Raw genomic sequence first — 27,945 nt, forward strand, 5'->3', positions numbered from 1 at the left:
ACAGCTCAAGCCCATGTTGTTCAAGGGTCAACTGTATTATATATTGTAGGTATATAATAATGTATTGTATTGTGTTACAATATATTATTATATATACCATCCTATGTATGTGTACAAATACAAGGTAGTATTTATTATTAGTTTTTATGTAAATGGTACCACACAAGACATATTTTTCTGCAACTTGATTTTCCCTAAATAATAGCTCCTGGAGATCTTTCTGTGTGACTTTACATAGGCCTATGTTCCATCCACATTGATGTAAATGGTAAGGTTTCATCCTTTCTGATGGCTGAGTAATATTCTGTTGTATATACACCACATCCTTCTCCATTCATCTGCTGATGGACATCTTGGCTCTTTCCATAGTTTGGCTATTGTGGACATTGCTGCTATAAACATTGGGGTGCAGGTGCCCCTTTGGGTCACTACATTTGTATCTTTGGGGTAAATATCCAGTAGTACAATTGCTGGGAAATGTACTTCTTAAAGAAATTTTTAAGATATTGCTGATTTAGATCTAGAAACATTGTACCCAATAGTATACTCACCAGAGGTGTGTAAAGGTGCCTGTTCTCCACAGTCTTGTCAATAATGGATACTCTTAATGTGTTCACTCTTTTGTGTGTAAATATGATGGATAAAAAAATTAAGATGAGTTTTTTTTTCAGATTTGTTTATATTCATTTATTTATTTTTTGTGCATTATCTGATCATGTCCTTTCTTAACTCTTTTTCTTATTGATTTGTCGTAGTTTGAAAAATATTTTGATTATCCTTTATCATAGATTATGTAAATATTTTACTTATTTCAAGCATATATCTTTTAACTTCTTGTTCTTTTTCTCATTCAAAACTTTTTTTTTTTAAACAAAGTCTTTAATTTTTATGAAGTTGAGTCTAAGAAATGATTTTCTTTGTGGCTCTAGATTTTGTATAGAGCTTAGGAATGTCTTCTACACTTCATTTTTACAAAAATATTCTCCTTTGTTTATGGTAATAGTTTTTCTGTTATTGAATATAGTTTGCATTTACCTTTGCAGTTTATTTTGTGTGAAGGTTTTTTTTTTTTCCTACAAATGGATATCCAAGATTATTTTTTGAATAATTTGTCTCTCACTGGTTTGAAATGCCATTTATTATCATTTGAATTACTATATATATATATATATATATATATATATATATATATATATAAATTTGTTTCTGGATGCTTTATTCTTTCCATCAATCTATTTGTCTTTTCCTACAAATGTATCATTTAACCAGCATAATTTTATTGTGTGTATATATATATTTTTAAAGACTTTATTTGAGAGAGAGAGAGAGAGAGAGCACAGGCAAGGGGAGAGGCAGAGGAGAGAGAAAAGGAGAAGCAGACTCTCCGCTCAGCAGGGAGCCTGATGTGGGACTCGATCCCAGGCCCCTGGGATTATGACCTGAGCTGAAGGCAGACGCTTCACTGACTGAGTCACCCGGGCACCCTATGTTTTGATATCTCGTAGGGCATTTTCTACTTCTTGTTTTCCTTTTTCAATTTAAACTATCTTCTGCATTTTATCCTTTACAAACCAAGTAAATTTTAGAATCAATATTCATGTTTCATGAAAAAACATACTAGTATTTGGGTTGAAATTTCATTGAATATGATGATATTTGACATCTTTAAAATACTGAGAAACCACACCCTGTATTTCTCCATTTATTCATTCTTTTAGCTGTCTTTCAGAAAAATTTCATGCACAAATTTCTTTCCCATTCTTTGTTCAGATTTTTCCTACTTTTTTTTTAGGAGGCACCTTATCGTATTCTTGACTTTAATGTGAGTGTTTCTAATCAGGGTGTGCCCTGATTCTATACAACCCATTCATTGAGTTTTTAATTTTAATATAGTTTTTTTTTTCCTAAAACGTGTTTTTTAACTGCCTGATAATTTTGGATAGTCTTTTGGTACTTGCTCATTTGGGGATATTTGATTTCTAGCTCTTTAATTTCAATTTCATTATTATCTGTTCTTATCTAATAATTTCAGTATCTGAAGTCCTTAGAGATCTAAATCTGATACTTGCTCTTCTGGCGGTTCTCCCTCATGATGACTTGTTTCCTTTTTATGTTTGGCTATCTTTTATTGTTACCTTGTTTTTTGCTGTTGCTAAACTATAGGCATTCTGAGGAACTAAACTGAAGATGCTTTCCTCCAGAGATTTCTGTGTGTTTCTGAAGGTGGAAATGAGGAAAACTGCTGTCCTGAGGCAACTATTCTCCTTTTCTGTTGTCCAGTTTCACTGAACGGTCTTGCCTTGGTACCTCCACCTTGCTGATGGTCCAAGGCTTAGGCTCCTAGTTGCAGTCTCTTCATTTATGCCTACTGTTCACTATTTCCATTTTAAGTTTGTTTCTTTTTCCCTCTTTTTTCTTATGGACCTGTGGAGATGGTCCCCACTCCCTGAAGACCCAGCAAGGGAGCAGAAATTATGTTTTATTCAGAGTTGTGTTTCTTTGAAGCAGAAGGACCCCTATGAAAACCTAGTTAGGTCTGCAATGATACTTAAACCAGAATTGAATTCCCTTGTTCTAGCTGGTTTTCACTTATTTCCTTCAAAGCTGTTGTTAGTATAAATCTTAAGTGAGAAGAAAGAAGGAAGGAAATTTAAAGTGTTTAAGTTTACTTTGTAAAATAAAATAGGAATGGTGATCTTTGAAAAGCAAAATTAGAAAACTTTTTTTTTGAAGACTAAGACAAATTCTGTTGACTTTTTTAGTGTTAGGTGAGTAATGATAGTGGCAAAAAATCAGTTTAATTGAAATTGTTTTGATTTCCCAAGTAAACTTTTGTTCTGAAAAAGGAGAGCACCTGAAATAATACGTTGGTATTAGTTAAGTCTATTAAAGTTGAGCTTATTAAGCTTAAATTTGTTATACTTGAACTGGGACATCAATGAGATTTTTGTAGAACAATTCATAGTGCCTGAAAAAATGTTTTGAATTTTTCAAGCTCGGTGATCGAATACACAAACAGACACTTAACAGAAATCTGAGTCTTAGAGCTGTTTATCTTCTCTTATTCTTGTTGAAAAGAATGTAAAAAAAAAAAAAACAGAGAAGATAATGGTTATGGTAATAATTTAAAGATGGTTAGCACAGAGAAGATTTTAATTTGCGGCCAATATTTTAGGTTTGACTTCAGTTCTGGAAAAAAAAAAAAAACTGGTAAAAATACTTCTTAAAGGAAGCTCTGTTCTATGACTTTATGATAAAAAACACTATCTGAGCTATACAGTAGATCATGCATATATCATGTCAAACGAAATTGCCTTTAAGCGTTCATTGATGAGGCTTTTATGGATTATCCAAAGGCTTAAATTCTGAAGAAATAGACTTGTTAATACATAAAGGAGTATTCAGGAGACCCAGTTCCATCAGTTCCTTTTATCCTATCATCTGAAATAGGCTATCCATTTTTGTGGATTACCCCAGAGAGCTGAGATGCTGCACTGCTCTCCTCAGAATCCCCTAGTGATATATACTCTCTCTCTCTTTTTCTTATTTCATTTTATATCTATCCCCTACAGGATGGCAGGAGTTAGTAGTAAATGTTTGATGAAACCAAACAAGTCTCACTTTGATAGAGTCATCTGAGTCTGTTTTCTACTTTTCCCTTACTTTTATGTCATTATTAGGACACTATGAATCTTTTTTCCCTCCTACTCTGAATTAATCTTGGACGTGTTACCAAAATGTAAATAATGCTGATTTGGTTTTACAAAGGGCACTGAAAACAGATGCCCTATCTATCCATACATCTCTCCATGTACCCACCCATCCATGAAGTTACCTGTTTATAAATATAACAGTTACAGGACAAAATAACAGTTGTATTTACATATTTTCCTATTGTTTAGTGCAGTTTTATTATGTCTATGTGAAATGATTCTGTCTCTTGCAGGGAACAGGAAAAATTTCTTTTTCTTTTTAAAGATTTTATTTATTTATTTGAGAGAGAAAGCAAGAGCACAAGCGGGGTGGTGGGGGAGGAGCAGGCTCCCTGCTGAGCAGAGAGCCCGATGTGGGACTCAATCCCAGCACCCTGGGATCATGACCTGAGCCAAAGGCAGACACTTAACTGACTGAGCCACCCAGGAGCACCATGGGAGCAGAAAAAATTCTTCAGCAAAATTAGACTGAAAACATGGTGGTGTCCTACATTTCTCTAGTCCAATCTTCACAGTGCCCCTTTGTAAATTTGTTTGAATTGTTGTTTTGGAATCTATAGATAATGGGTTGAGCAACTTTAGTACATTCTAGACAGATTGGCAGAATTTCAGAGCTGGCAGGGGCCACTTTAGGAGAAAGGTGAGGAAATGGATAGGTAAAATCACATAACTAAGCTGACAGATCTAAGTAATATTAAAATGAGGATCCAGGTTTCTGATCTCAGTCCACTGATTTTTAGTTCTAATGTATATGAATAATCTTGCATTATTAAATAGGTAACAGTTGAAGCAAGGTAAAGATTAAGGAAAAAAATATGCCCTCATCATTATGTTAATAGCTAAATTTCGTCTTGATATTGATAATGTGACAAAATGATAAGCTTAGGTACTTATTTCTCCTAATATAAAAATGATGAAATAGAAAGCCCCCAAACATGCCATTCCAAGAACTAGACTTAGGAAGGCTGAGCTTGGACAGACATCACAAGTTCTGAGTTGTCATGATGAAAACAGAGTGTACAGTTTAGATCAAAATTTGTGGAAAATATAAATTAAAAAGTATCAATTGTTCTATTGTGATTTTTAAGCTTAGGTGTTTGTCAGTTTATTTATTTTTCCTACGAAGAATAAAGAAAACCTCGCTAGGAATCTGGAATGAAAATTGATATTAAATATACTTCTTTCTGAACTGTGGCCTAATTCTATCCCAGAAGTCAACTTGAATATCAAAGAGAAGAACCCATGCTTCTCAAATATTAACTAGGTATTTAAGTTACATTTTGTCGAAGGACTTGATTAATAAAACTGAATTAATGTGAGATTTTTTTCATGATTAAAAGGATAAAGACTGATTAGGAAAGAAGGAGAATACAGTTATCTGGTTTAAAGCCAAGCCACATGATATTACTGATTAAGCTGAGAGAAAGATTTCTTGTTCAAGGATATTAGCATTGGCCTTAAAACCATGTAGAGAAGTCAAGGTACAATGCAAAGGAAATGCTTGGGAAATTAAAAATATATATATACTAATGCCTGAGCCCCATCCTTAGAGTTTCTGATTTAATCGACCTGGCAAAAGGGCCCAAACAGGTGATTTCTAAAGTACTGTAGGTGTTTCTAATGTCAAGGTTAAGAACCATTCATATAGAATGTGGTAGTGTAGAAAAAACTGAAAAACATGTGGGAGGTCACATACTGTGACATGATTTCTAGGTGAGCGCCGGAACACTGTTTTGTGCATTGATGTTAATATATCAATGTTGCTTTCATCCTCAGCAGAGAGAAAAATTAGAGAATTAAAGATGGAAGGGGCTTATTGGGATCATGGATCACTAATTAAGAGAGTTAGGGTTCTTTGAAGGAAGAAGGGAAAGCAGAACAAAGAAACCCCATAATTTTAAGAAAAAGTAATGAACATACACATTTTGATAAAAAAACATACTTCTAGTTGCTAATAGCAAGAACTAACCTATCATAGACTAGAGGTTATTGCTCATCTATTTTTAATTTTTCATTTAATTTATGTGACTATATGTCAATAAAATATTAAAGGCAATATAAATTATTTGAACAACACGGTGGAAAATGATTCTGTGGAAATTATAGTCCATTAATACTGTTGAGTTATTATTAATCTATATTCAACTATGCCCCAGATTATTATTCTGACATGAAATTAGTTTCTACTTTTTAGAAGGGAATCCATACAAAACAAGACAGGAATCTGAACAATGAGGGTATGACTATTATAAGCAATATGAGTGCTTGAAAATAATCTAGATGTGTCTAATCTTGTGCCTTTCACATTCAAAATAACAATTTATCAATTCTATTTATATTTAGAACACGCTGAAAAATATTTGCAAGTCTTAGTTCTTGTCGAATTTATATTTTTGAGGAAAAACACATTCGGGAGAGTTGCCAGAATGTTTTAAATAAAAAAATTTAGTAATGTTTAAGAACCAGAATGAATTCTTTAATGAAAAATTCTTTCCCCCCAAAAAACAAAAAACAATTTACTTCATAAACTTCTTGGAGTTAGAAGGATGGGTAATGCTGTTTATCTGGCAGGGGTTAACTAGGTCATTTTAAGTTTGTTATAATTGTTGGTAAATGGAGAGGTTACCCTATCCATCAAGCATAATTATTTCTACAAGATGTTTGAAAAAGTTTCATAAAATGTCATTGTGGATTATATGAGATCTGCAATATGAAATCTGCAATTATATGAGATCTGCAAAGTGGATTATATGAGATCTGCAATTATATGAGATCTGCAAATTGGATTATATGGATCTGCAAAAAAGTTTCATAAAATGTCATTGTAGATTATATGAGATCTGTGGAATATATGAGATCTGCAATCTGCAATAACCATGTAGAAGTGAGGCAAGATTTTATGGGGTTCTGTATTCTTGGACTTTATCCTAGCTAATGATCTCCATCAATGAGCTGGATAAAGACATATTATTATGTGAACCACAATCTTCAACAAATTTGAAAGGTACCTATTGAACACCTAGTATGTCTCATGGGATATGTAGACAAATCAGGGAGGAATTGTCAATATAATTGAATGAGGATTCAAAATTACATTGTCATACTTTGAATCAAAATTAGGAAAAATCCTAGTCTTGGCTTAATACATCAGATTTTTGAAGGTAAGATTGTAGATGTCTGGCTTGATTATTTGCTCATGGGATTCATATTAAGAGCTTTTCATAGTCAGAACCTCAAGGTAAGCAAATTTCATGATGGAGTGACTTAATCATAATGCAAAAATAAATGGTTTAAAGAAGTCATAGAACCTCTAACAGTGGTTAGACACCCCTGAAATATTAATCCCATTCTGAGCACCATGCTTAACATAGGTCCTTGAGGCTCTTCAAGTGTTATTCTTACATTTTGATGAGTAGAGAGATACTGTCTTAAATTGATAATGCAGTAATTAATGTATAAGTATATTTTTTAAAGTATCACAGCCAATAGGACCAGAAAAAAAAGTTTAGATTGGGAGGAATGAAAAGGGAGAAAAAGAAAATGTAAGTAACCTCTTTTCTTTCAAAGGAGAGAGTCATTTGATCAATATATGATATGTTACGCACATACACACGTTTGCTCAATATAATCTATGTACACATACACATACATACACTGCTATTATTTGGTGTTATGGAGAAATCTATAACTCAGGAAGGTTAAAGAAGGCTGTCTCCAAATAAATAAAAATTAAAAAAATAATTAAAAAAGACTGTCTCTGAGGAGTAGGACCTGGGGTTGAGAGAGGTGGATTGAGAATAAAGCCCTCCAGTACTATTGGATTTTAGTCCATGGACCAATGCAACAATGGTGTTAAAAGTAAACAACATTTGAATGATGATCCCCTCCCTGGAGAGAAAGTGCAAACAGAGTGAGAGAATCAGGAGCCTGCCATGGTGGAGTGAGTTCTGATGGTAGGGATTTCTATCCTGTGGATTCCCAAGATCTGTACCTATGTATGAAGGCTGTGCATGTCTATGCACCCAAAAAATTATATGCGAAATTGTGTACATATATGGGTACATGCATTTAGGAGGGGATAGACCATCATTTTGGACATATTTTATTTTCCCAAAAGAGTATATGATTTAAAATACATTGAGAACTGCAGGGTTGCCTGCCTTCTGGAGTTACAAACACTTATTTAAACAGACCATTTTTTATAGATAATTGAGAAATAATTCTGACATTGGATAAGATAGACTAGTTTAGTTGAAAGAACCTCTTTGGTTCTAATATTTACACAATGAAAACATAATACAATGCATTTAATAATAAAAGTATTTATTGAACACTATTACATGCTGGTCATCATGCTAAATGCTTGACATGGGGTCTGGTTCCTATCTTCATAGCACTGGATGAGGTAGGTACTACATCAAAACCTCAGAGAGGCAAAGAAAGTTGCTAGAGGTAGCCCTAAAGTAAGGGACAGAACCAAGATTAGAACTCAAGAAGTCTAGCCCTAGAACTTGCCTGTTAGCATCTTTTGGAGGGATTTTTCACTGTCTTCCTTCCAACTCTCCCTCACTGCCTGTGTTAATTTCGTACCATGGCTGACAGCAGCCACCACGTGCACCTGCAAAGCAGCTCTTCCTGTTTTCTTCAGTGCTTGTCTCATGCCATCTGCATGTCTTTTTTGTGTCTTGATTGTCTGTGTTTGAATAAGAATCTAATGTCTGAGGTTTATGTGAACTTGATTTCACTTAATACCAAGTCTTTTATTTCACACACACATAAAATATATATGTATATATGTATTATATACTATATAGTGATATAATATATTCATGTGTATGTATAACTATATAGAGAGTATTAAATATATTAGAGAGAGACCATATTACTTTTCAGTTGCTAATGTGACAAACAACCACGAACTCAGTGGTTTAAAACAACACAAATGTATTTGTGTTCTGCAGGTTAGAATTCCAGCATGGGTCTCGCTTAGCTAAAATCAGGGTGTTGGCAGGGGCTCCTCTTTTGGAAGCTCTGGGGGAGAGTCCCTGTCCTTGCCTTCTCTTTGACACATAGCCACTTCCTCCATCTTCAAAGCCAGCAATACTAGATAGAGTCCTTCTCACATCCCATCACTCTAATCTCCCTTACGATGACATCGGACTCACCCGTAATCTCTCCATCTCAAAGTCCTTAATTTATCACATCTGGAAAATCCCTTGTGCTCATGCAAAAGAACATACACACTGCAGGGAGGAGGACATGGACATTTGGGGGGACTATTACTCTGCCTACCACAAGTACTTGCTAAATACAGCACTCTTCAGGGGACTGAGACAAAACACAGTCCTTCCCTGGGGAAGATTACAGGTGAGAAGACATTTAAATGGATAAGGAAATGCAAGAAAACTCTGTGCCATGACAGAAGTAGGAACAATTACAGCACCGTGGAGGAAATCTGCCTGGGGTTGAGCATGAACTAGAAACAATTTTGGCTAAAAAATGACAATTGTTCTTGACATGTTCGTATGACTTGATCACTTTTTATCCAGGTTTTGAGACTCTGGGATATTCAGCACCAGCTGTCCATCCAGAGGATAGCTTGTTCTTTTCCCAAAAGTCAGGACCTCAGATGTCTCTTCCACTTTGATGAAGCCCATGGACGACTTTTCATCTCATTTAATAACCAGCTCGCATTGTTGGCAATGAAAAGCGAGGCCAGCACAAGGGTGAAGAGCCACAAGACAGCAGTCACTTGTGTTCTTTACAATTCGGTCTTGAAGCAGGTAATGATGCTTTTCTGTCCCTCTCCCGACAAGTCTCCATGGCCAGAGGCTCATTCCTTTAATTCAACCTAAGGCAACTGAGGACAAATATAGACAAAAAAAAATTGTGGGAAAGAAACGATTTAATAGCCTTGTGCTTTTCTGCAAGGATGTGTGTTCAGGTGGATTTGAAGAGGGATTTCATTTTCAGCCAGTGACCACGGCGACGCAGATAGAGTTATAAGGAATTACAATATTCCAGTGAAAACAAACAAAACATGCGACGTAATTGAACTTCTGTTTGTTACTTGCTCATTTGGGTCTTGATGCCAAATGCAAGTGAACCTGGTTGTAAAATTCTATTTTATGAACGCCAGCCTCCCGTATCCCCGTGGAAAGTTCTGAAATATGCATGAAATGTAATTAGCAGAGATCCATTTTGCCAGCCTATTTTACACCAGTGGCTCACAGTGGCAGCCCGCAATGTATTCATAATAAAATGATTCAGTTAAATGTGGTGCCACTTGGTATGCAGCACGAGTGTTGTTTGTCTCCCCACCACTTTAATGACACTTTGCAGCCTTTGCTTATGGGAGCGCTACCTGAATGTCAATGAAGAAGCTGTGGCTCCTCTGGAGGGAAGATGCCGCCTGGACCACAGGCCTTCTCAGAGGACAGGGCGGGTGGGTGCACGGTGTCACGCAGGGAGAGGGACCGGCGGAGGTTAGTCTGCTGCCGTGATCACGTCAGGACTGATCGTAACCCGCATAGCAGGAGCCGAGCAGAGAGCCCATATCCAGCATGCGGCCACTTAAACAATAACTCCGGCCCATCCTTCCCTTCCCTTCTGCAGAAGCTTCTGCATTTGCACAGAAATGAGTAGTTGGGTTTTTGCGTGAGGGGCGGAAAGCCCTTTGTTAGTAATGAGTAGTGTGTCATGTCACCACTTCAAACACTGTTTTCTGGTTATTCTAGGAGATAAAAATCCTTTACGAAACAATCCATTTTGAATTCCATCTGCAGGGAACATTCCCCCCGTCAATGTTTTACTGAACTTCACCAAGGCAGCCAGTTAATTCGGCTCCCTGGTGGCCAAGCGAGAGATGTATTTATTTCCAGGAGAACATTTTGCTAATTGAGAGCTGCGGAGTTAAGAAGCTAGGTTTGTATATAGATGTTAAGATCCTATGTCGTCTGGCCATTAGATGAGCAATATCCCATGAGGAATTCAGGAAATGGGACACAAAGATGTGGAACCTTCCATTTGGGACATGAAGATGAAGCTAAGATAGTGCAAATATATGCAAGTTACCAGGAGCAGTGGAATATGCACATATGGTATAGGCTGTGGGAAGAATCCCTGTGCAATCGGGTTGGGTATTTGCACCTCTGCTTATTTTTGCTGTTAAGAGTATAAATAATTAAAAGCATTGATATGTATATAAAGTACATAGAGCTGTTCATTTCATACATGTTTCCTGATTATTAGTGGCTAAGCTATAGAGAAACATTTTAACATTGTATTACATTTATAACTATAAAAATGTATTGCAGTTAAGAACAAAGAAAACAATATCACCCACAGTGCCATCCACCAGTGATAATTTATCATTTCAGAGTAATTAGACAAAGCAAATAAAACAGTTTTGAACAAGTCCAGGTGCCAGCAATGAGGAAGCAGATTCATCCACTATAGTTTCTTCGTTCCAGTAGCTCAGGGAGACTCAGGTCCTGGAGGTCTTCTTGGTGTTCATTGCTGACAGGTGCTCATTATGGGGCTGACGGATGAAAGAAGGGAAGGCAGACACATTACTAACTCACAAAGGAAAAATGGAATCCAGTAAAATGAAGTAGAGAGAAGAGCAAAGTGCTGTCCATGGCAGGTGATCAGTTCTGCCTGGGGCTGGGGTGGGTGACAGACTAGAGCCCAGAAATCTCATAGCGGGATTCTCTAGAAGGAGAAGGAAGCAGTTCCAGACAGAAGATACATCATCAGCACCTTCAAAGAGGCTTGAGCACTCACAGTGCATTTTTTTTTTTTTTTAAACAGGGAGAGGATTTATTCTGGTGTTTGGAAGTACGTGGCAAATGTTGTGGGAGTTGAGGCAGTAAAGGGAGCTGAGAACCAGATTGGGAACGTCATTCACTGAGTATACTACTGCCTGGTCTTGCAAAAATAAAGCAAGGACTTGAGGTTAAAAGAGCAATTTTCACAGTGTGATCTCAGACCCCTGGGGGGACTCAGATTCTTTCAGGGAATCTGTAAGATCAAAACTATTTTCATCATATTATTAATTTGTTGTTTGTTTTTGTCACTCTTACTATCTCATGAGTGTAAGTGGAGTTTTCTAGAGGCTACAGGATGAGTGATGACATCATTGCTCTAACAGCTAAAGGAATATATGACTTTGTATTCTTGTGTTTTAACAGTTGCTCAGTTTAAATTTCCAATATGGTAGATACATAGTCTCTCTCTCTCTCTCTCTCTCTCCCACATAAATGGAAGCTGTTTGGATTCTTCAATAATTTTTAAGAGTGTAAAGGAATCCCAAGATCAAAAGTTTTGAGAACCGCTGAGTTAGATCAGAGTTCAGATGTTGGGCAGCTAGCTTCTCATGTCTAAGCTTTAGTTTATTGACTCTTAAATGTGTGTGTGTGTGGTGGCAGGGAGGGGGGGAGGGGGAGTGGGGAGCCTAGACATGAAAATGGTAACAGCGCGGATCCCTCCAGCATTGCCTTGCTGTGGCCTGCCTCTCGGAAGCAGCCCTCCCTCCTCCCACATGGCCAGCCTTAGCAAGGCTCCCCCAGCGCCCCCATACCTCTCAGGTTAAATGTTGGATGGGGGAGGGGACCCTGAATTGGGCTTCATCCAGGAATGCCCCTTCAGGAAAGGAAGTTGTTTACCCTGCACCTTCTCTCCTCAGCCCTTGCAGTTCCTGCTCAGAAATATTCAGTCCCAGAGCCCATCTTTGGTCCTCTCAGCTCCTGAAGTCTCCAGGGACACGCCACACCTACCTCTCCCCTCTTAGAGTATTGCTCGAATTTCTAGTTCTTTTCCAGTCAGACACTTAACTCCCATTTTTCTCTCTTGTGTTTTTGGTGTAAGGAAAAGATCCTTGTTTCCCACTTCTGCATTTTCCTGCAACTCCTTAGACTCTCCTGAATATCAAATATCTGCTCAATTGCAAGGTTTGGTGAATTATCACCACTTCTCATTCCAAGTTCAAAAGGAATCCATGCTTATTCCATCCACTGGCACTTGCTCTGTGGTTATCTGGTTTGGTGTCTTTTTGGTAGACTTTGTTTTTGTCTGAGTTTAATGAAAACTTTCCTTTCTGTTGCTGTCATTTTAACATGATGCCAACACTTTATTGTGAATTCATTCTGTTTGGACTTTGGTGGAGCCTCCACATAATCTCTATATAAAAGCAACTTGTTGCAGTCTGTGACTTTCCTTTATCTTCCTGCCTCTTGGTATATCCTCGCACCCTCATCTAAGAAAGTGATATTAAGCCCCACAAAATCTTTTAAAAGAAACCACATGCTTTTCTTCACCCAGCAAAGCGTGCCCTTGCAGTTAGCTAGCAGCAGGACAAGTTGGGACAGGATGAAGGAGTCCCTGGAATGCTTAATTTTGAAAGAATCAAAGTAACTCAATATCCTGGGGGCAGTTGTAATGAACTGTCTTTGCACTGAGTTCTTAAATGAAGCTTTTATTAAAAACCCATGAAGGTTAGGAAGCTTTAAAAAACGTATTTGTAAGTATCCTATAAACGGGAATAGATAAAATTTCTGAGTTATCACTATGGCTATTATCCTAATGACGTGGGTTTGTTTCTGTAAAATAGGCAACGTTTCAGTTTATCTTGCATCTAGAACATATTTACAGTCAGACTAGATATTTAGGCATCATCGCATTTTGGCAGATAATGATATTAACCATTTTTATTATTTAAATAACTTATTTTTGTAAAACACTATGTGCTTATTATAAGAAATTAAAACCATGCAGTAAGCTCAAAAAATGAACTAAGTATTGAGGAAATATCATGTTCTAAATATCTCTCTGTGCATAGAATATTTTATATAAATATGGTTCTGTAAACTTTTTTATTCTGTGATATATTGGAATTATATATATATATGAATATATTTCCTTGTACCTACTTCATCATTTTTAAAAAGCAGCACAATAGGTAAAATTAAAAAAAAATAAAAAAAATAAAAAGCAGCACAGTATCCCATTGTATATGTGTATTATAATTTACTGATCCATTTGCCTTGATGAGAATTTTGCTATTATGAATTTTTTTGTGCATAAATATGTTCACACTCATGACTTTATCTCTCTAGGGTAAAATCTTAAGAATGCATTTCTAGGTTAAAATATATGCATATTAGATAATTCGATACACAAATTGCCTCCCGGAATCTTACCATTATACCCAATCTCTAAGAGTAAACATATTAATCACGTGCATGGTTATGTAAAGAGACATGTCAGCGATTGCCTGGCTGCCTCCAGCAGGACCCCTGAGGTCACTGGTGAAGTTCCCATAATCTGGCATGGGATGTTGACTTCAAAAATTTGAAGACTAGATCTTTTTCACTTTAGTCAGAGTGGTGCTGTTTCTTGAGGACCAACTCTCACGCTATCACACCAAACATCAAGCCAGATCATTCATTAAAAATGGGGTTGGGCTCTAATTTTCTAGTGACAGTGCATCTCCTGTCCTCTCTTCTGCACACCATTTTTTGGGAATTGAGATATTTGAGACTCTAACCAATTCAATTGGTAGTTCCCTTGGTAAATGTAAATCTGAGCAAAGGGGAGTGGACAAGGTTGAAGGAAATTTATCTCCACCTTACAAGACATTATACCTCTTAGTGCTTGTATTTAAGGCAAAATCAATGAGTTTCTCTTTTGAACAGAACTGGATGAACACTAATGAAAACTTTCTCTTTGCCTGCCTTATTTGCTGGGCTCCAGGTGACCTTCCTTTTATTAACGCGGCTCTTCTTCAGCGTCAGCTTAAGGCTGAACTTAGTTACATGTCAATCCTGAGGCCATGAGATCTGGTCACTTGTTGGAGACACGGGAAGTACCCTAGTCTTGGCGTTACTCCAAAATGTATACATGCACACACACATGCACATGCACACACATATGCACGTGCATATTTAAGTGTGATTAGCTTGGAAGGAATAACACATTTCAATGTAACAAAACTCAAGAGGACAAAAGGGTATACGGTGAAAATCTCCTCTTACCCGTCTCTACCTACTCAGCTTCCTTCCCTGGAGGCACCCAGTTTTTATGACTTTCAGGAGCACCCTTTCAGGGCTATTCTATTCATACAGAGGTACAGACAGGCTCACTTTTAAATATGGATATGTGTAATTCTTAATATTTAAGAATTGGTATTTTTTTAAATGTTTTTACACAAATGATAGCATTATGCACAGAAACACTGTTCTGTACATTGATTTTTCATCTCACAATCCAGCCTAGAGATCATCTTATCTCATTACCTAAAGAGTATCCTCTTTCTTTTTTATAGCTGCACAGTACTCCATCGCATGGGCATACCAAATTTTATTAGTTTAGATTGATTTCAGTATTTTAATCACGTAGTAGTAGTTTTTATAATAATGTAGTAGTTTTTAACCTTGAACACACAACTTTAGCACAAGTGTGGAAACATCTGTGGAATAAATTCCTAGAACTGAAGTTATCTGGTCCGAGAGTATTTATGTCTGTAACCTTGATGGATATTGTCAAATATTCTCCATAAAAGCTGCATGAAATCCAACAGAGGAGTAGGTGAGGACACCTTCCTCAGCCTCTCTCATCATCACAGTCTCGGCCTTTTTTTTTTTTTTAAGAATTTTTTTTTAAGAGCACTTTTAGGTTCACAGCAAAATTGAGTAGAAAGTACAGAAATACCACATATACCCCCTGTCCTCCCATTAGCATCCCCTCCTCCATTATCCACATCCCCCACCAGAGTGGTACATTTGTTGCAACCGATGAACCTCTATTGACACATCATTATCACCAAATGTAACCAAATGTAACCACAATTTACATTAGGGTCAATCTTGGTGTGATACATTCTATGAGTTTAGACAAATGTGTAATCACATGCATCCACCATTATAGCATACAGCCTTTTCAGATTGGCTTCTATCACTCAGTAATATGCATTTATGTCTCCTCTATGTATTTTAATGGCTTGAGAGCTCATTTTTTAAAATGTTGAATGGTATTGCATTGGATAGATGTGCCACCATTTATTTATCCATTCATCTACTAAAGGACATCTTGGTTGCTTCCAAGTATTGGCCATTATGAATAAAGCTGCTATAAACATCCATGCATAGGCTTTTGTGTGGACATAAGTTTTCTGTTCCTTTGGGTAAATATCAAGAAGCATGATTGCTGGATTGAATGGTAAAAATATGTTTAGTTTTGTAAAAAAAAAAAAAAAAAAAAATGCCACTTGCCTTCTAAAGTGGCTGTACCAGTCTGCTTTCACACCAGCAGTGAATGAATGTTCCTACTGCTCTACATCCTCATCAGCATTTGGTGTTGTCAGTGTTCCAGATTTAGGTCGTTCTAATAGATGCGTCATATCGTGTTACTATTTTACTATTTCCCCAATGACATATGATGTGGAGCATCTCTTCATATGTTTGTTTATGTTCTTTGTTTATGTTCTTTGGTGAGGTGTCTGTTAAGTTCTTTGGCCCATTTCTTAAATTGGGTTGTTTTATTGTTGAATTTTGAGAGTTTTTGTATATTTTAGATAACAGTGCTTCATCGTATATGTCTTTTGAAAATAATTTCCCCCAATCTGTGGCTTATCTTTTCATTCTCTTGACAATGTCTTTTGCAGAGCAGAAATTTTTAAATTTAATGAAGTCCAGCTTATCAATGATTTCTTTCATGGACCATACCTTTAGTGTTTTATCTAAAAAGTCACTGCCAAACCCAAGGTCATTTAAATTTCCTCCTATATTTTTAGGTCTGTGATCCATTTTGTTAATTTTTGTGAAGGGTGTAAGGTCTGTGTCTAGAGTCATCTTTTTACATGTTAATGTCCAGTTGTTCCAGCACCATTTGTTGCAAAGATATTCTTTTTCTATTATATTGCTTTTGCTTCTTTGTCAAAGATCATTAGACTCTATTTATGTGCATCTGTTTTGGGGCCTCTCTATTCTGTTCCATTGATCCAGTTGTCTATTCTTATGCCAATTTTACACTGTCTTTATTGCAGCTTTATTTATTTATTTATTTTTTATTTTTATTTTTTTTTAATTTATTTTTGAGAGAGAGAGAGAGAGAGAGAAACAGCATGACAGGGGAGAGGGTCAGAGGGAGAAGCAGGCTCCCCGCCGAGCCGGGAGCCCGATGTGGGACTCGATCCCAGGACTCCGGGACCATGACCTGAGCCGAAGGCAGTCGCTTAACCAACTGAGCCACCCAGGCGCCCGCAGCTTTATGGTAAATCATAAAGTTGGTAGTGTCAGTCTTCCAATTTTGTACTTTTCCTGTAATATTGTGTTAGCTTATCTGGGTCTTTGGCTTCTTCATATGAACTTTAGAATTGGCTTGTCAATGTCCACAAAATAACTTGCTGGAATTTTTATTTGCTTTGCATGGAATATATGATTAAGTTGGGGAGAACTGAGATCTTGACAATATTGAGTCTTCCTATCCACAGAACATGGAATATCTCCATTTATTTAATTCTTTGATTTAATTTACCAGAATTTTGTAGTTTATATCATATAGACCTTACTCATTTTTTTTTTTTAGATTATACCTAACCTAAGTATTTAATTTCTGTGGATGCTAATATAAATGGTATTACAGTTTTATTTTTAAATTCTACTTTTCATTGCTGCTATATAGGAAACTGATTGACTTTTGTATATTAACCTTGTATCCTGCCATCTCACTGTAATCACTTATTAGTTCCAGGAGTTTTTTGTTGATTCATTCGTATTTTCTACATAGAGGATCACATCATCTGTTAATAAAGACAGTTTATTTCTTCCTTTCTAATCTTTATACTGTTAATTTCCTTTACTTGTCTTATTGTATTAGGTAAAGCTTCTATATGATATTGAAAAGGGGTGATGAGAGGTAACATCCTTGCCTTTTACCTGATCTTAGTAGGGAGGCTTCACATTTCTCACCATTAAGTACGATATTAGCTGTAAGTTTTTTGCAAATACTCTATCAAGTGGAGGAAGTTCCCCTCTCTTACTAGCTTACTGGTCATTTTTATCATGAATAGATGTTGGATTTTGTCAAATGCTTTTTTTCTGCATCTATTAATATGATCACATGATTTTTCTTTTTTAGCCTGTTAATGTGATGGATTACATTAATTGATTTTCAGATGGGAAGCAGGCTTGCGTACCTGGGATAGATATCACTTGGTTATGCTGTATGATTCTTTTTATGCAATTATTGGATTTGATTTGCTATTATTTTGTTAAATATTTTTGTATCTATGTTCATGAGACATATTGGACTGTAGTTTTCTTTTCTCTAATGTTTTTGTTTGGTTTTGGTATCAGGGTAATGCTGGACTCATAGAATGAGTCAGGAAATATTCTCTCTGCTTCTGTCCTCTGAACAAGATTATAGTAAATTGGCATCATTTCTTCCTTAAATGTTTCATAGAATTTACCGATGAACCCATACGGCCTGGTGCTTTCTGTTTTGGGACATTATTAACTATTGATTCAATTTTTTTCATTGATCTAGGCCCATCTGGACTTGTCTTATGCCTATTTCTTCTTGTGTGAATTTTGGAATATTGTGTCTTTAAATAAGTTGGCCTATTTCACCTAGGTTGTCAAATTTGTAGGCATAGAGTTTTTATAGTATTCCTCTATTATCCTTTTAATGTGTATGGGGTCTCTAGTGATGTCACCTCTTTCATTTCTGATATGAGTAATTTGTGTCCTCTCTTTTTTTTCTTACTTAGCCTGGCTAGAGTCTTATCAATTTTCTTGATCTTTTCAAAGTGCCAGCTTTTGGTTTCATTGACTTTATAAATATTTGGTTTTTAGTTTCATTGATTTCTGCTCTAATTTTAATCTTTTCTTCTGCTTACTTTTAATTGTATTAACTTTTCTTTTTTCTTTTCTAATATATGCATAAATTTTCCTCTAATTTCTGCTTTCTCTGCATCCTAAAAATTTTTATTTGTATTTTCATTTTATTTATTTATTTATTTATTTATTTATTTATTTATTTATTTATTTTGAAAGATCTTATTTATTTGAGAGAGAGAGAGAGAGCATGAGTGAGGGGAGGGGCAGAAGGAGAGGGAGAAGCAGACTCCTCACTGAGTGGGGAGCCTGACCCAGGGCTCTATCCCAGGACCCCGGGATCATGACCTGAGCCGAAGGCAGATGCTTAACCAACTGAGCCACCCAGGCATCCCTGTATTTTCATTTTAATTTAGTTAAGAATATTTTTAAATTTCTCTTGAGAGTTCTTCTTTGAGCTACGTGTTATTTAGAAATGTGCTGTTTAATCTCCAAGTATTGGGGATTTTTCCAATTATCTTTCTGTTATTGATTTCTTGTTTAATTTCATTGTGGTCTGAGACCAGACAATGTACAATTTTTATTCTTTGAAATTTGTTAAGGTGTATTTTATGTCCCAAAATATGGTTTGTTTTGGTGAGTGTTCCATACAAGCTTGAGAAAAATGTATATTTTGCTATTTTTATATGAAGTAGTTTATTTTATATTTATAACCACTTGATTGATGATGTTTTTGAGTTCAACTATATCATTACTGATTTTCTGCTTGCTGGTTCTGTCCCTTTCTGATAGAGGAGTATTGAAATCTTCAACTATAAAGGTGGATTAATGTATTTATCCTTGCATTTCTACCAGTTTTGCCTCAGGTAGTTTGATGCAGTTGTTAGAGTCATACATATTAAGGATTGTTGTTTTCTTGGAGACCTGACCCTTTATCATTATGCCCCTCTTCATCTGTACTAACTTTCTTGCTCTAAAGTCTGCTTTGTCTGAAATTAATATAGCTACTCCTGCTCCCTTTTGATTCATGTTAGCATGATATATCTTTCTTTATCCATTTTACTTTAAATCTCTATGTGTTTTTATATTTAAATTGGGTTCCTTTATATACCATAGTTGGGTCTTGATTTTTTTTTTTTAAAGATTTTAATTATTTATTTGAGAGAGAGACAGAGAGAGTGACAGAGAGCACAGGTGGGGAGGAGAGGGAGAAGCAGGCTCCCCCCTGAGCAGGGAGCCCGACCTGGGGCTCGATCCCAGGACCCTGAGATCATGACTTGAGCTGAAGGCAGACGCTTAACCAACTAAGCCACCCAGGTGCCCAAGGGTCTTGATTTTGATCCAATCTGAAAATCTGGCTTGATTAGTTCGTAAAGCCCATTGACATTCAAAGGGATTATTGATATAGTTGGACTAATAGCTTTCATATTTGTTACTGTTTTTTATTGGTTGCCCTTGCTCTTTGTTCCTATTTTTATCTTCTACTCTTTTTCTGACTTTCATGGTTTTAATTGAGCACTTAAAATGATTCTGTTTCCTCTCTTTTCTTAGTATATCAGTTATATTTTGTTTTAAACTTAATGGTTGCCCTAGAGTTTTCAATATACTTTAATAACAAATCCAAGTCCCCTTTCAAATAACACTGTATTACTTCACAAGTAGTTTTAGTACCTTATAATAAAAAAATAATCTAATTCCTCCCTCTTTCCTCCTGTATCATTGCTGTCATTCATTTCTCTTATATATAAGCATGTATCTGTATATAATCATTTTTGTATACATAAGTGTACATAATTTAATACATTGTTGGTATTATTGTTTTGCTGTTAGATCAATTAAGAATAAGAAAAATAGAAGTTTTTGTTCTGCCTTCTTTTATTCCTTCTTTAATGTCCTTCCTTTTTCATGTAGAGCCTGTTTTCTGACTTAAATTATTTTCTTTCTCTCTAAAGAACTTTTAACATATTTTGAAGGCAGGTCTACTAGCAACAGATTTCTTTAATTTTTGTTTGTCTGAGAAAGTCTATTTCTCCTTTATTTTTAAGGTTATTTTCACAGGATAGGGAATTCTAGATTGGTGGATTTTTCCTCTTAACACTTTAAATATATCACTTCACTCCCTTCTTGACTGCATGTTTTCTAAGGAGAAGTCAAATGTAATTCTTTTTCTTTTTCTTTTCAAATTTTTATTTAAATTCTGGTTAATTAGGATATAGTGTAATATTGGTTTCTGGAGTAGAAATTAGTGATTCATCACTTACATATAATACCAGTGCTCATCATAACAAGTGCCCTCCTTAATACCCATCACCCATTTAGCCCATCTCCCACCCACTTCCCTCCATCAACCCTCAGAGTTTCTTATGGTTTGCTTCCCTCTCTCTCCTTTCCATATGTTCATCTGTTTTGTTTCTTAAATTCCACATATGAGTGAAATCATATGGTATTTGTCTTTCTCCGACTTTTTTTGCTTAGTATAATACACCCTCGTTCCATCCACGTTCTTTTTGATGGCTGAGTAATATTCCATTGTGTGTGTGTGTGTGTGTACATACACACACACACCCCCCCCACATCTTCTTTGCCCATTCATCAGTCAATGGCTTTTTCCATAGTTCGGCTGTTGTTGATAATGCTGCTATGAATATTGGGGTGCATGTACACTTTTGAATCAGTATTTTTGTATCCTTTGAGTAAATACCCAGTAGTGCAATTTGTGGATCCTAGGGTAGTTCTATTTTTAACTCTTTGAGGAATTGCCATACTGTTTTCCAGAGTGATTGCACCAGTTTGCATTCCCACCAACAGTGCAAGAGGGTTTGCCTTTCTCTGCATCCTCGGCAACATCTGTTGTTATCCTGCTCAAATATAATTCTTATCTTTGTTCCTTTGAAGGAAGTTATCTTTCTCCTCTGGCTTCTCTCAAGATGTCGTCTTTGACTCTGAGGTGCCCACGCATCGTTATTTTTGGCATTTATTCTTCTTCATGTCATGCGAGCTTCCTGGATCTGTGGTTTGGTACCTGTTACTAATTTGGGAAAATTCTCAGTCATTATTGTTTCAAGTATTTCTTCTGTTCCTTTTTTTCTTCTCCTACTAGTATTCTCATTGTGTGAATGTTATACCTTTTGTAGCTGTCCCACAGTTCCTGGATACTGTTTTGTTTTGTTTTTTCAGTCTTTGTCCTCTTTGCTTTTCAGTTTTTGAGGTTTCTACTGATACATCCTCAAGCTCAAAGATTCTTTCCTCAGCCATGTTCAGTCTAGTAGTAAGCCCATCAAAGGCATGCTTCATTTTTGATCTCTAGCATCTCTTTTTGGTTCTTTCTAAGAATTTCTGTCTCTCTGCTTATGTTACCCATCTGTTCTCACATGCTATCTTTACCCATTAGAGCCTTTCACATATTAATCATAGTTATTTTAAATTTCTGATTTGATAATTCCAATATCCCTGCCATGTCTGAGTCTGATGCTTGCTGTCTTTCTTCAAAATGTGTTTTTGACTTTGAGTATGTTTTGTAATTTTTTCTTGATAGTGGGACATAAGGAGCCAGGTAAAAGGAACTGCTGTAAATAGGCCCTTAGAAATGTGGTGGTGAGGTGTGTGGGCAGAAAAGCCTTCTGTAGTCCTAGCATTAGGCCTCAGCCTTTTGTGAGCCCGTGCCTCTGGACTGTGAACTTCACATACGCTTTTTTAAATTAATTAATTATTTTTTACATATGCTTCTCAGTTTCCCCCGCACTTACATCCAATAGGAAGACTAGAGCCGGCTAGAATTTGGTATTTTCCTTCCTCAGATCAGGTAAGCACTGATAAAACCCCAGCAGGTGAGGCCCTGGCTAAGTAGTTTCTCTTGAGGGTGGACCTTGTTAAGAAGAACAGAATTACTCTAATGTATTTTGAAATAGTTTCTTTCCTTCTGCCTCTGCCAGAAGCAGAAGGGGATTTTCCTCCAATATTACAGTAAAAAAACTGGTCGATAATCTCAAAATAAAACTCATAAAATGGTGGGGGCCCCCTTGACTGGCTGCCCCTGGGCATCTTTGACTCTTGGACTTGTCCACTTGGAGCCCCCAGCAATTCATCAATCACAGTGGTGGTTTTCCTCTTTTGGCACTGTTTCCCATGGAGTTTCCAGTTCCCGAGTTCCTGCTCTGGTAAATTGTTATTTTCTCTATTTGCCTGTTTATCTCTCCAATTCTGGGGGTAGCAATTTGCCCTGCAACCTCATTTCTATTATTGATTAAAGAAGAACTGTGAATTTTTTTAGTTTGTTTAGCTTTTTACTTATGGTTATGAGGGGTGACTTCTAAGCACGCAGAACCGGAACCTGGAGGTCCAGTGCAGTCTCAACTACTTTTTGAAGGCATGTTTTCTCAGTTATTTGTTTAGAATAAGGGAAGCGGTGAGGTTTTAGAGTTAGAGTTCCCAATACTTTGCATTGAGCAAGTGATTTTAACTTCTCTAAACAAAAGTTTTCTTATCTATAAAAAAAAGGATTATAATACCTCCCTTGTAGATTTTCTCTTAAAGGACAGAGGATATTGTATAGAAACATGCATGGAACAAAGCAGGAGTAAAACCTAAATAAATATTAGCCAAAAAAGAGGAAGTGATATTTTTCTGACTTTGACCCCTAGTTCTTGGAGGTGGGGAGTGTTTTGAATGCCTGTATGACAACCACAGGTGGTCACAGCAGGCGGCCCCTCCTGTCACTCACACTGCCTAGGATTGCTGATCTCCTAGCTAGTCCCTGAATGTCCAAGGGAAATTTACCTTAGGGCCTTTGCATCGCTGTTTCTTTTGCCTACAACTTTCTTCACTTAGGTATCTGCACGGCTCCTTCCTTTACCTTAGTCACATCTTTCCTCAAATGATTCCTCAAGGAGGCTTTGTCAGATCCCCCAGCTTTGCATTCACTCCCAATGATCTCTACCTCCATCTCAGTTATATTTTTCTCCATAATCCTATCACCACTAGACTGTATCTATCTATATAGCTATATAGCTTTTTTTCTTTTTATTTTCTCATCTGGCTGCATCTCTGCCCCCACTAAATAAGGGCGGGAATTTTTCACTGCTGAATCCCCAACACCCAGATCCTATGTCTTGCATATCATAGGTGTTCAATAAACTCAAGGAATGAATTTGAAAGAGCAAACTACAAATTAACCTAAAAGAGGTAATAAATAAGATTTATAAATGGAGAATGGCTGCCTTAAAATATTTGAATACTTTTTCTGCACCAGTACTTAGATATTATCATTCCCCTCATCTCACTACTTACTGAAATGTAACTTCTGGAGATGTGATGCACAATAGAAATAAAATAGGTAACCTGCTTTATATTATAAGGCCACAAAGAGTACTGACTAGAAAATAAAACTATAAACAGCAATTAAATCAAATGTCCTCATCCCTTGGTAGCCAGTGACTTCCGCTGCTATAATTTTTAATTTCCCTTCTTGCTTAGACCTAGGACTTAGAATGCATTTAAAGACGACTAAAATACCTACTGTTGTTGGACTACAAGAAGACAATTAGGGCATGTGGGTACAGCCTCACGTCTCTTAGAATTGTCTCATTGGCTGTGACACCTTCAGGTGAGAGAGACAAGAAGACCCATATATTCCTAAATGGTTATGAACTTGAGTATATAAGGTGGAGAACAACGGTTTGCTCCCGAGGCCCACTTGCACTGGAATGATTAGGGTAGTGTCACTTCTGCTCTGCAGACCGCCGGGGCCCTGTCCTCATCCTCATCTGAGGTCTCACCTGGTAAGAAGCAGCCAGGAACTTGGAGATTTGGTCTCATCAAAATCTGGCATGTAAATATGGTGCCAATACTCATTCCTGGGCTCGATTCCTGAGAAAAATCACAGCTTGCTAAAAATAAAGTCCCCACTGTCCTGTAGTCAAACCATTTCCCTCACCTGCCAAGTGATGTTAAATGCACTCCTCTCTCACCAAACTTTGAAAGTCTTTTCACCTGCCTTGCTATTCCTGTATTCTGATATTGTCATAGTAACAGAAGTCTGGTTCATACTGGTGGTATGTTTGTGACATGGTCAGTCCTTGTTTTTCAACACACTGTTTTCCCGAAGACTGCACCTTAAGGTAGATTGCCATAAAATGAAATCCGACTGACTCTATACTGTTGTCATTATTGATTCAGATTTCATGAGAAATTGTGAAATGAACAGAGAAAGGTGCTAAAAACTGATGAATAGCATGTTTGGGCTCAGCCAAGTGATCAAAAGAGGGAGAATTTTGCTGCAAAGCAGCAAAATATGAAAGTTACTAATTCCTGATTGAATGTCTACAGTAGATAAAAGTGGGGCAGTCGATGATTAGATGCTTTGTAATGTGGGCAATCCAGTCTCGGACAAGTAAACAAGTCTTTTCCTTGAACATTGGTCTCATTGTACTTTGCCTTTTGTTGTTGTTGTTGTTTGTTTTTACCAGGGAATGCCCATCTTTTAGTACTGAAATGCCTAACATAAGTTCTCAATAAATATTTTTTGAATAGAAATAGTAAAACTCTTCACAACTTTAACCTTTTCTTAAAAAAACACCATCAAAATTTTCACTCATGCTTGGAAAATTATGTTCCCACGGTTTTGTTTTTAATGAATACAATGCAAATTCCTAAGTAATTATGTGAGAAATTCACGAGTCTGATATAATTTGAAATTTCAATGTACATCTACAATCTGCTTTCTAAAATTATAATTGTCTACATTTGCTGTCATGGTGGAAAGAAAGCAAGATATTAAATATTTTTCTTAAATTGGTTTGGCTATGAAAAGTGGTATCACCCAAAATAGAGTCAGACAAATAAAGCTTAAATAGAATAGTAACACTAGTTAACTTTTATGGCTTATTTATTGTATACCATGCACTGTGCTTTACAAATATTAGCTTATTTAAACCTCTTAAAAATGGTTTGAAGTAGTTATTGTGATTCTCTCTCGTTCGTAGGGGAGGAAACTGAAGCTTAGAGACATTAAGCAATGAGCGCAAGGTCAGACAACTGACCTTCAAACTCAGGCATCCTGGCTTCAAACTCAGTGCTCTTAACTATCAGGCATGTTGCAGAAATCAAAGCAAATAGAAACACAGTCAGTTACCTGAGGTGATAATTGAAGAGATAGGGCATATTATTTCAAGATTCAGGCCATTTTGTCCTAGAAATTATACTATTGTTGAACAATGGTAATTAAATATACTTAAGCTACTTTTGATTTCAGGAGAGAAAATGTGTAACATACATAGAGTTTTACATCATTTAAGAAGTTGTTTGATTCAGAGTTGTAATTTCAGGGAAAAAAAGGCTACAAGAGATCATGTGCTCACAATCAGTACTTTGCTGAGCATAAATGTGGCAAAATTGTGGCTCTTGTATTTCCCAGTTTCTCCTCTCCTTTTTACTGCTGAACTGCTCTTTCAGGTGAACATGTCTTACCTGGACTATCACAGCTGCCCCCAAATGGTCTTCCTACAACCCCAGTTTGTTCTCCACACCACTGCCAGGAGTACCTTCACTAACCCATGAACAAAAAATGCTGTATCGCCCTCCTCATCAAGAACAATTATCGCCGTGAACTTTGAGTCATACACTCTGCTGCCTATCCAATGAAAGCTAAGCTCCCTGTCCCAGTAAGAACCTTATACACATGACTCATTATTCTCTAACATTGCTCTTTTTTTACATTTTAATTCCAGTTACTTCACATACAGCGTGATATTAGTTTCAGGTGTACAATATGGTGCTTCAGCACTTCCATATGACACCCAGTGCTCATCACCACAAGTGTCCTCCTTAATCCCCATCACCTATTTCACCCATCCCTCCACCCACCTCCCCTCTGGTAACCATCAGTCTGTTCTCTATAGTTAAGATCTCTAGTACTGCTCTTCAGGGATTCCACTATCTGTCACCAGCTTGCTGCCTCACCTGGCATTCCACCGTTTACCTCATCATCCGCACTCTGGTTCCATTACACTTCATATTGTTTCTCTTGCTTAGTTCTCTCTTCTAAGCACACTCTTAATTATCTGGGAAGACTATGATGGAATATAGAAGGCCGTATGATGTGTCTGTCATAGAAAGTCCGTGATTCAAACCTCGTTATATAAGCTTGGGAACAGTGCTTAGCTGATTAGAGTCTCAGTTTCATCACTGGTAGAATGAGGGTGATAACATTATTTATTTTACAGGGTTTTTATAAAGATAAGTGAGATAGTGAGTGTAAAGGCCTTGGCATCCAATAAATACATGTTCCTATCTTCAATTGCAGATTGGCCCTCCTTACCTTTCATTTCCCATCCCCCATCCCAGTGAGAAGATTTTGGATATTACTCTCTGTGCCCCTGCCGCAACTAGGGGTGAGGCCTCCAAACTTGTAGCACTGTTTGGCACTTACTTACCTGTTTCTTGTCTGTTTCCTTACCTAGACCGATAGTTCTCAACCCAGGCTGCAGACTTAAGTAACCTGGGCAGCTCATTAAAAAATGCTCCTTCTTAGTTCAGTTAAATGAGAGTCTCTGACCTGGTATACAGTCATGGTTTATAAAGTTCCCCAGGTGATTTTAATATTCAAGCCTGGAGTTTAGATTCCTTCAGAGCAGGGATTCATTAGTGAATCTCTGCTGCCATCACGGAGCTGGGCATGGAGTGGACGTTCAGCGCGTGCCCCAAAACCAAATGAATGCATGCACGCATGATGGCTGACTCTCCGGGCCTTCTGAATATGCATTCAGTAAACCTGAACCCATTTAATTACAAAAATGCGATGCCCAAATTAGGGTATTATTGATAAATTTACATTTATACGATAGTAATCCGTACCTATGCAGATAAAGTCATGATTTAGGTTTTCTCAAAGTCTAGATGTTGCTTCAGGCAATTTCCTATCTACTTATTTGTGGGTTCAGTGTTTTTGTTTGTTTGCTTTTCATTCTTTTGGGTCCCGAGATCAAATGGATGAGGTGATTTTAACTTCCCAAAGGGTGCCTAAATACCTAGAGCTGAAATTAGCAGTTTATTTACCACCATAAAATTTCTCACTGTCGGGCTACTATATATAATCCTATCCCTTCTAGCGTTTGTTTTGTTGCCTTCTTCTTGGAGTATATATGCAGATTTATATTTAACCTTCCTGTGTTCTTTGTTTTTAGTGGCCCATCAATAATTGTGTTTAGCTGTAAAAATATATACAGCACCTTGAGAGAGGAGGAAGAAAGGGACTAATGGCATTGAAAATGATAGCTCTATCGGTTTGTTAAAATTAACTTCTTTTCCCATAATGTCTGGTAGTGCTTTCTCTTCTGAATGCTAAATGGAAGGTGAAATACAGTAAGATGCTTCTTTTCATATAGTAAATAGTGTCAGAACAC

At 36.8% G+C, this 27,945-nt stretch overlaps 1 protein-coding gene across 1 annotated transcript in view; it reads left to right on the top strand.

The window, feature by feature from the left end:
- Positions 1 to 27,945, top strand: part of WDR49 (WD repeat domain 49) — a 135,612-nt gene that overhangs the window by 45,712 nt on the left and 61,955 nt on the right. Inside the window, exon 8 of the mRNA XM_078069536.1 lies at positions 9,263 to 9,496. Within this exon, the coding sequence (XP_077925662.1) occupies positions 9,263 to 9,496 (234 nt within the window). The remainder of the gene's footprint in view (positions 1 to 9,262; positions 9,497 to 27,945) is intronic.

Source organism: Halichoerus grypus, chromosome 1 (genome assembly GCF_964656455.1).
Source record: "Halichoerus grypus chromosome 1, mHalGry1.hap1.1, whole genome shotgun sequence".
NCBI classification, from domain to species: domain Eukaryota; kingdom Metazoa; phylum Chordata; class Mammalia; order Carnivora; family Phocidae; genus Halichoerus; species Halichoerus grypus.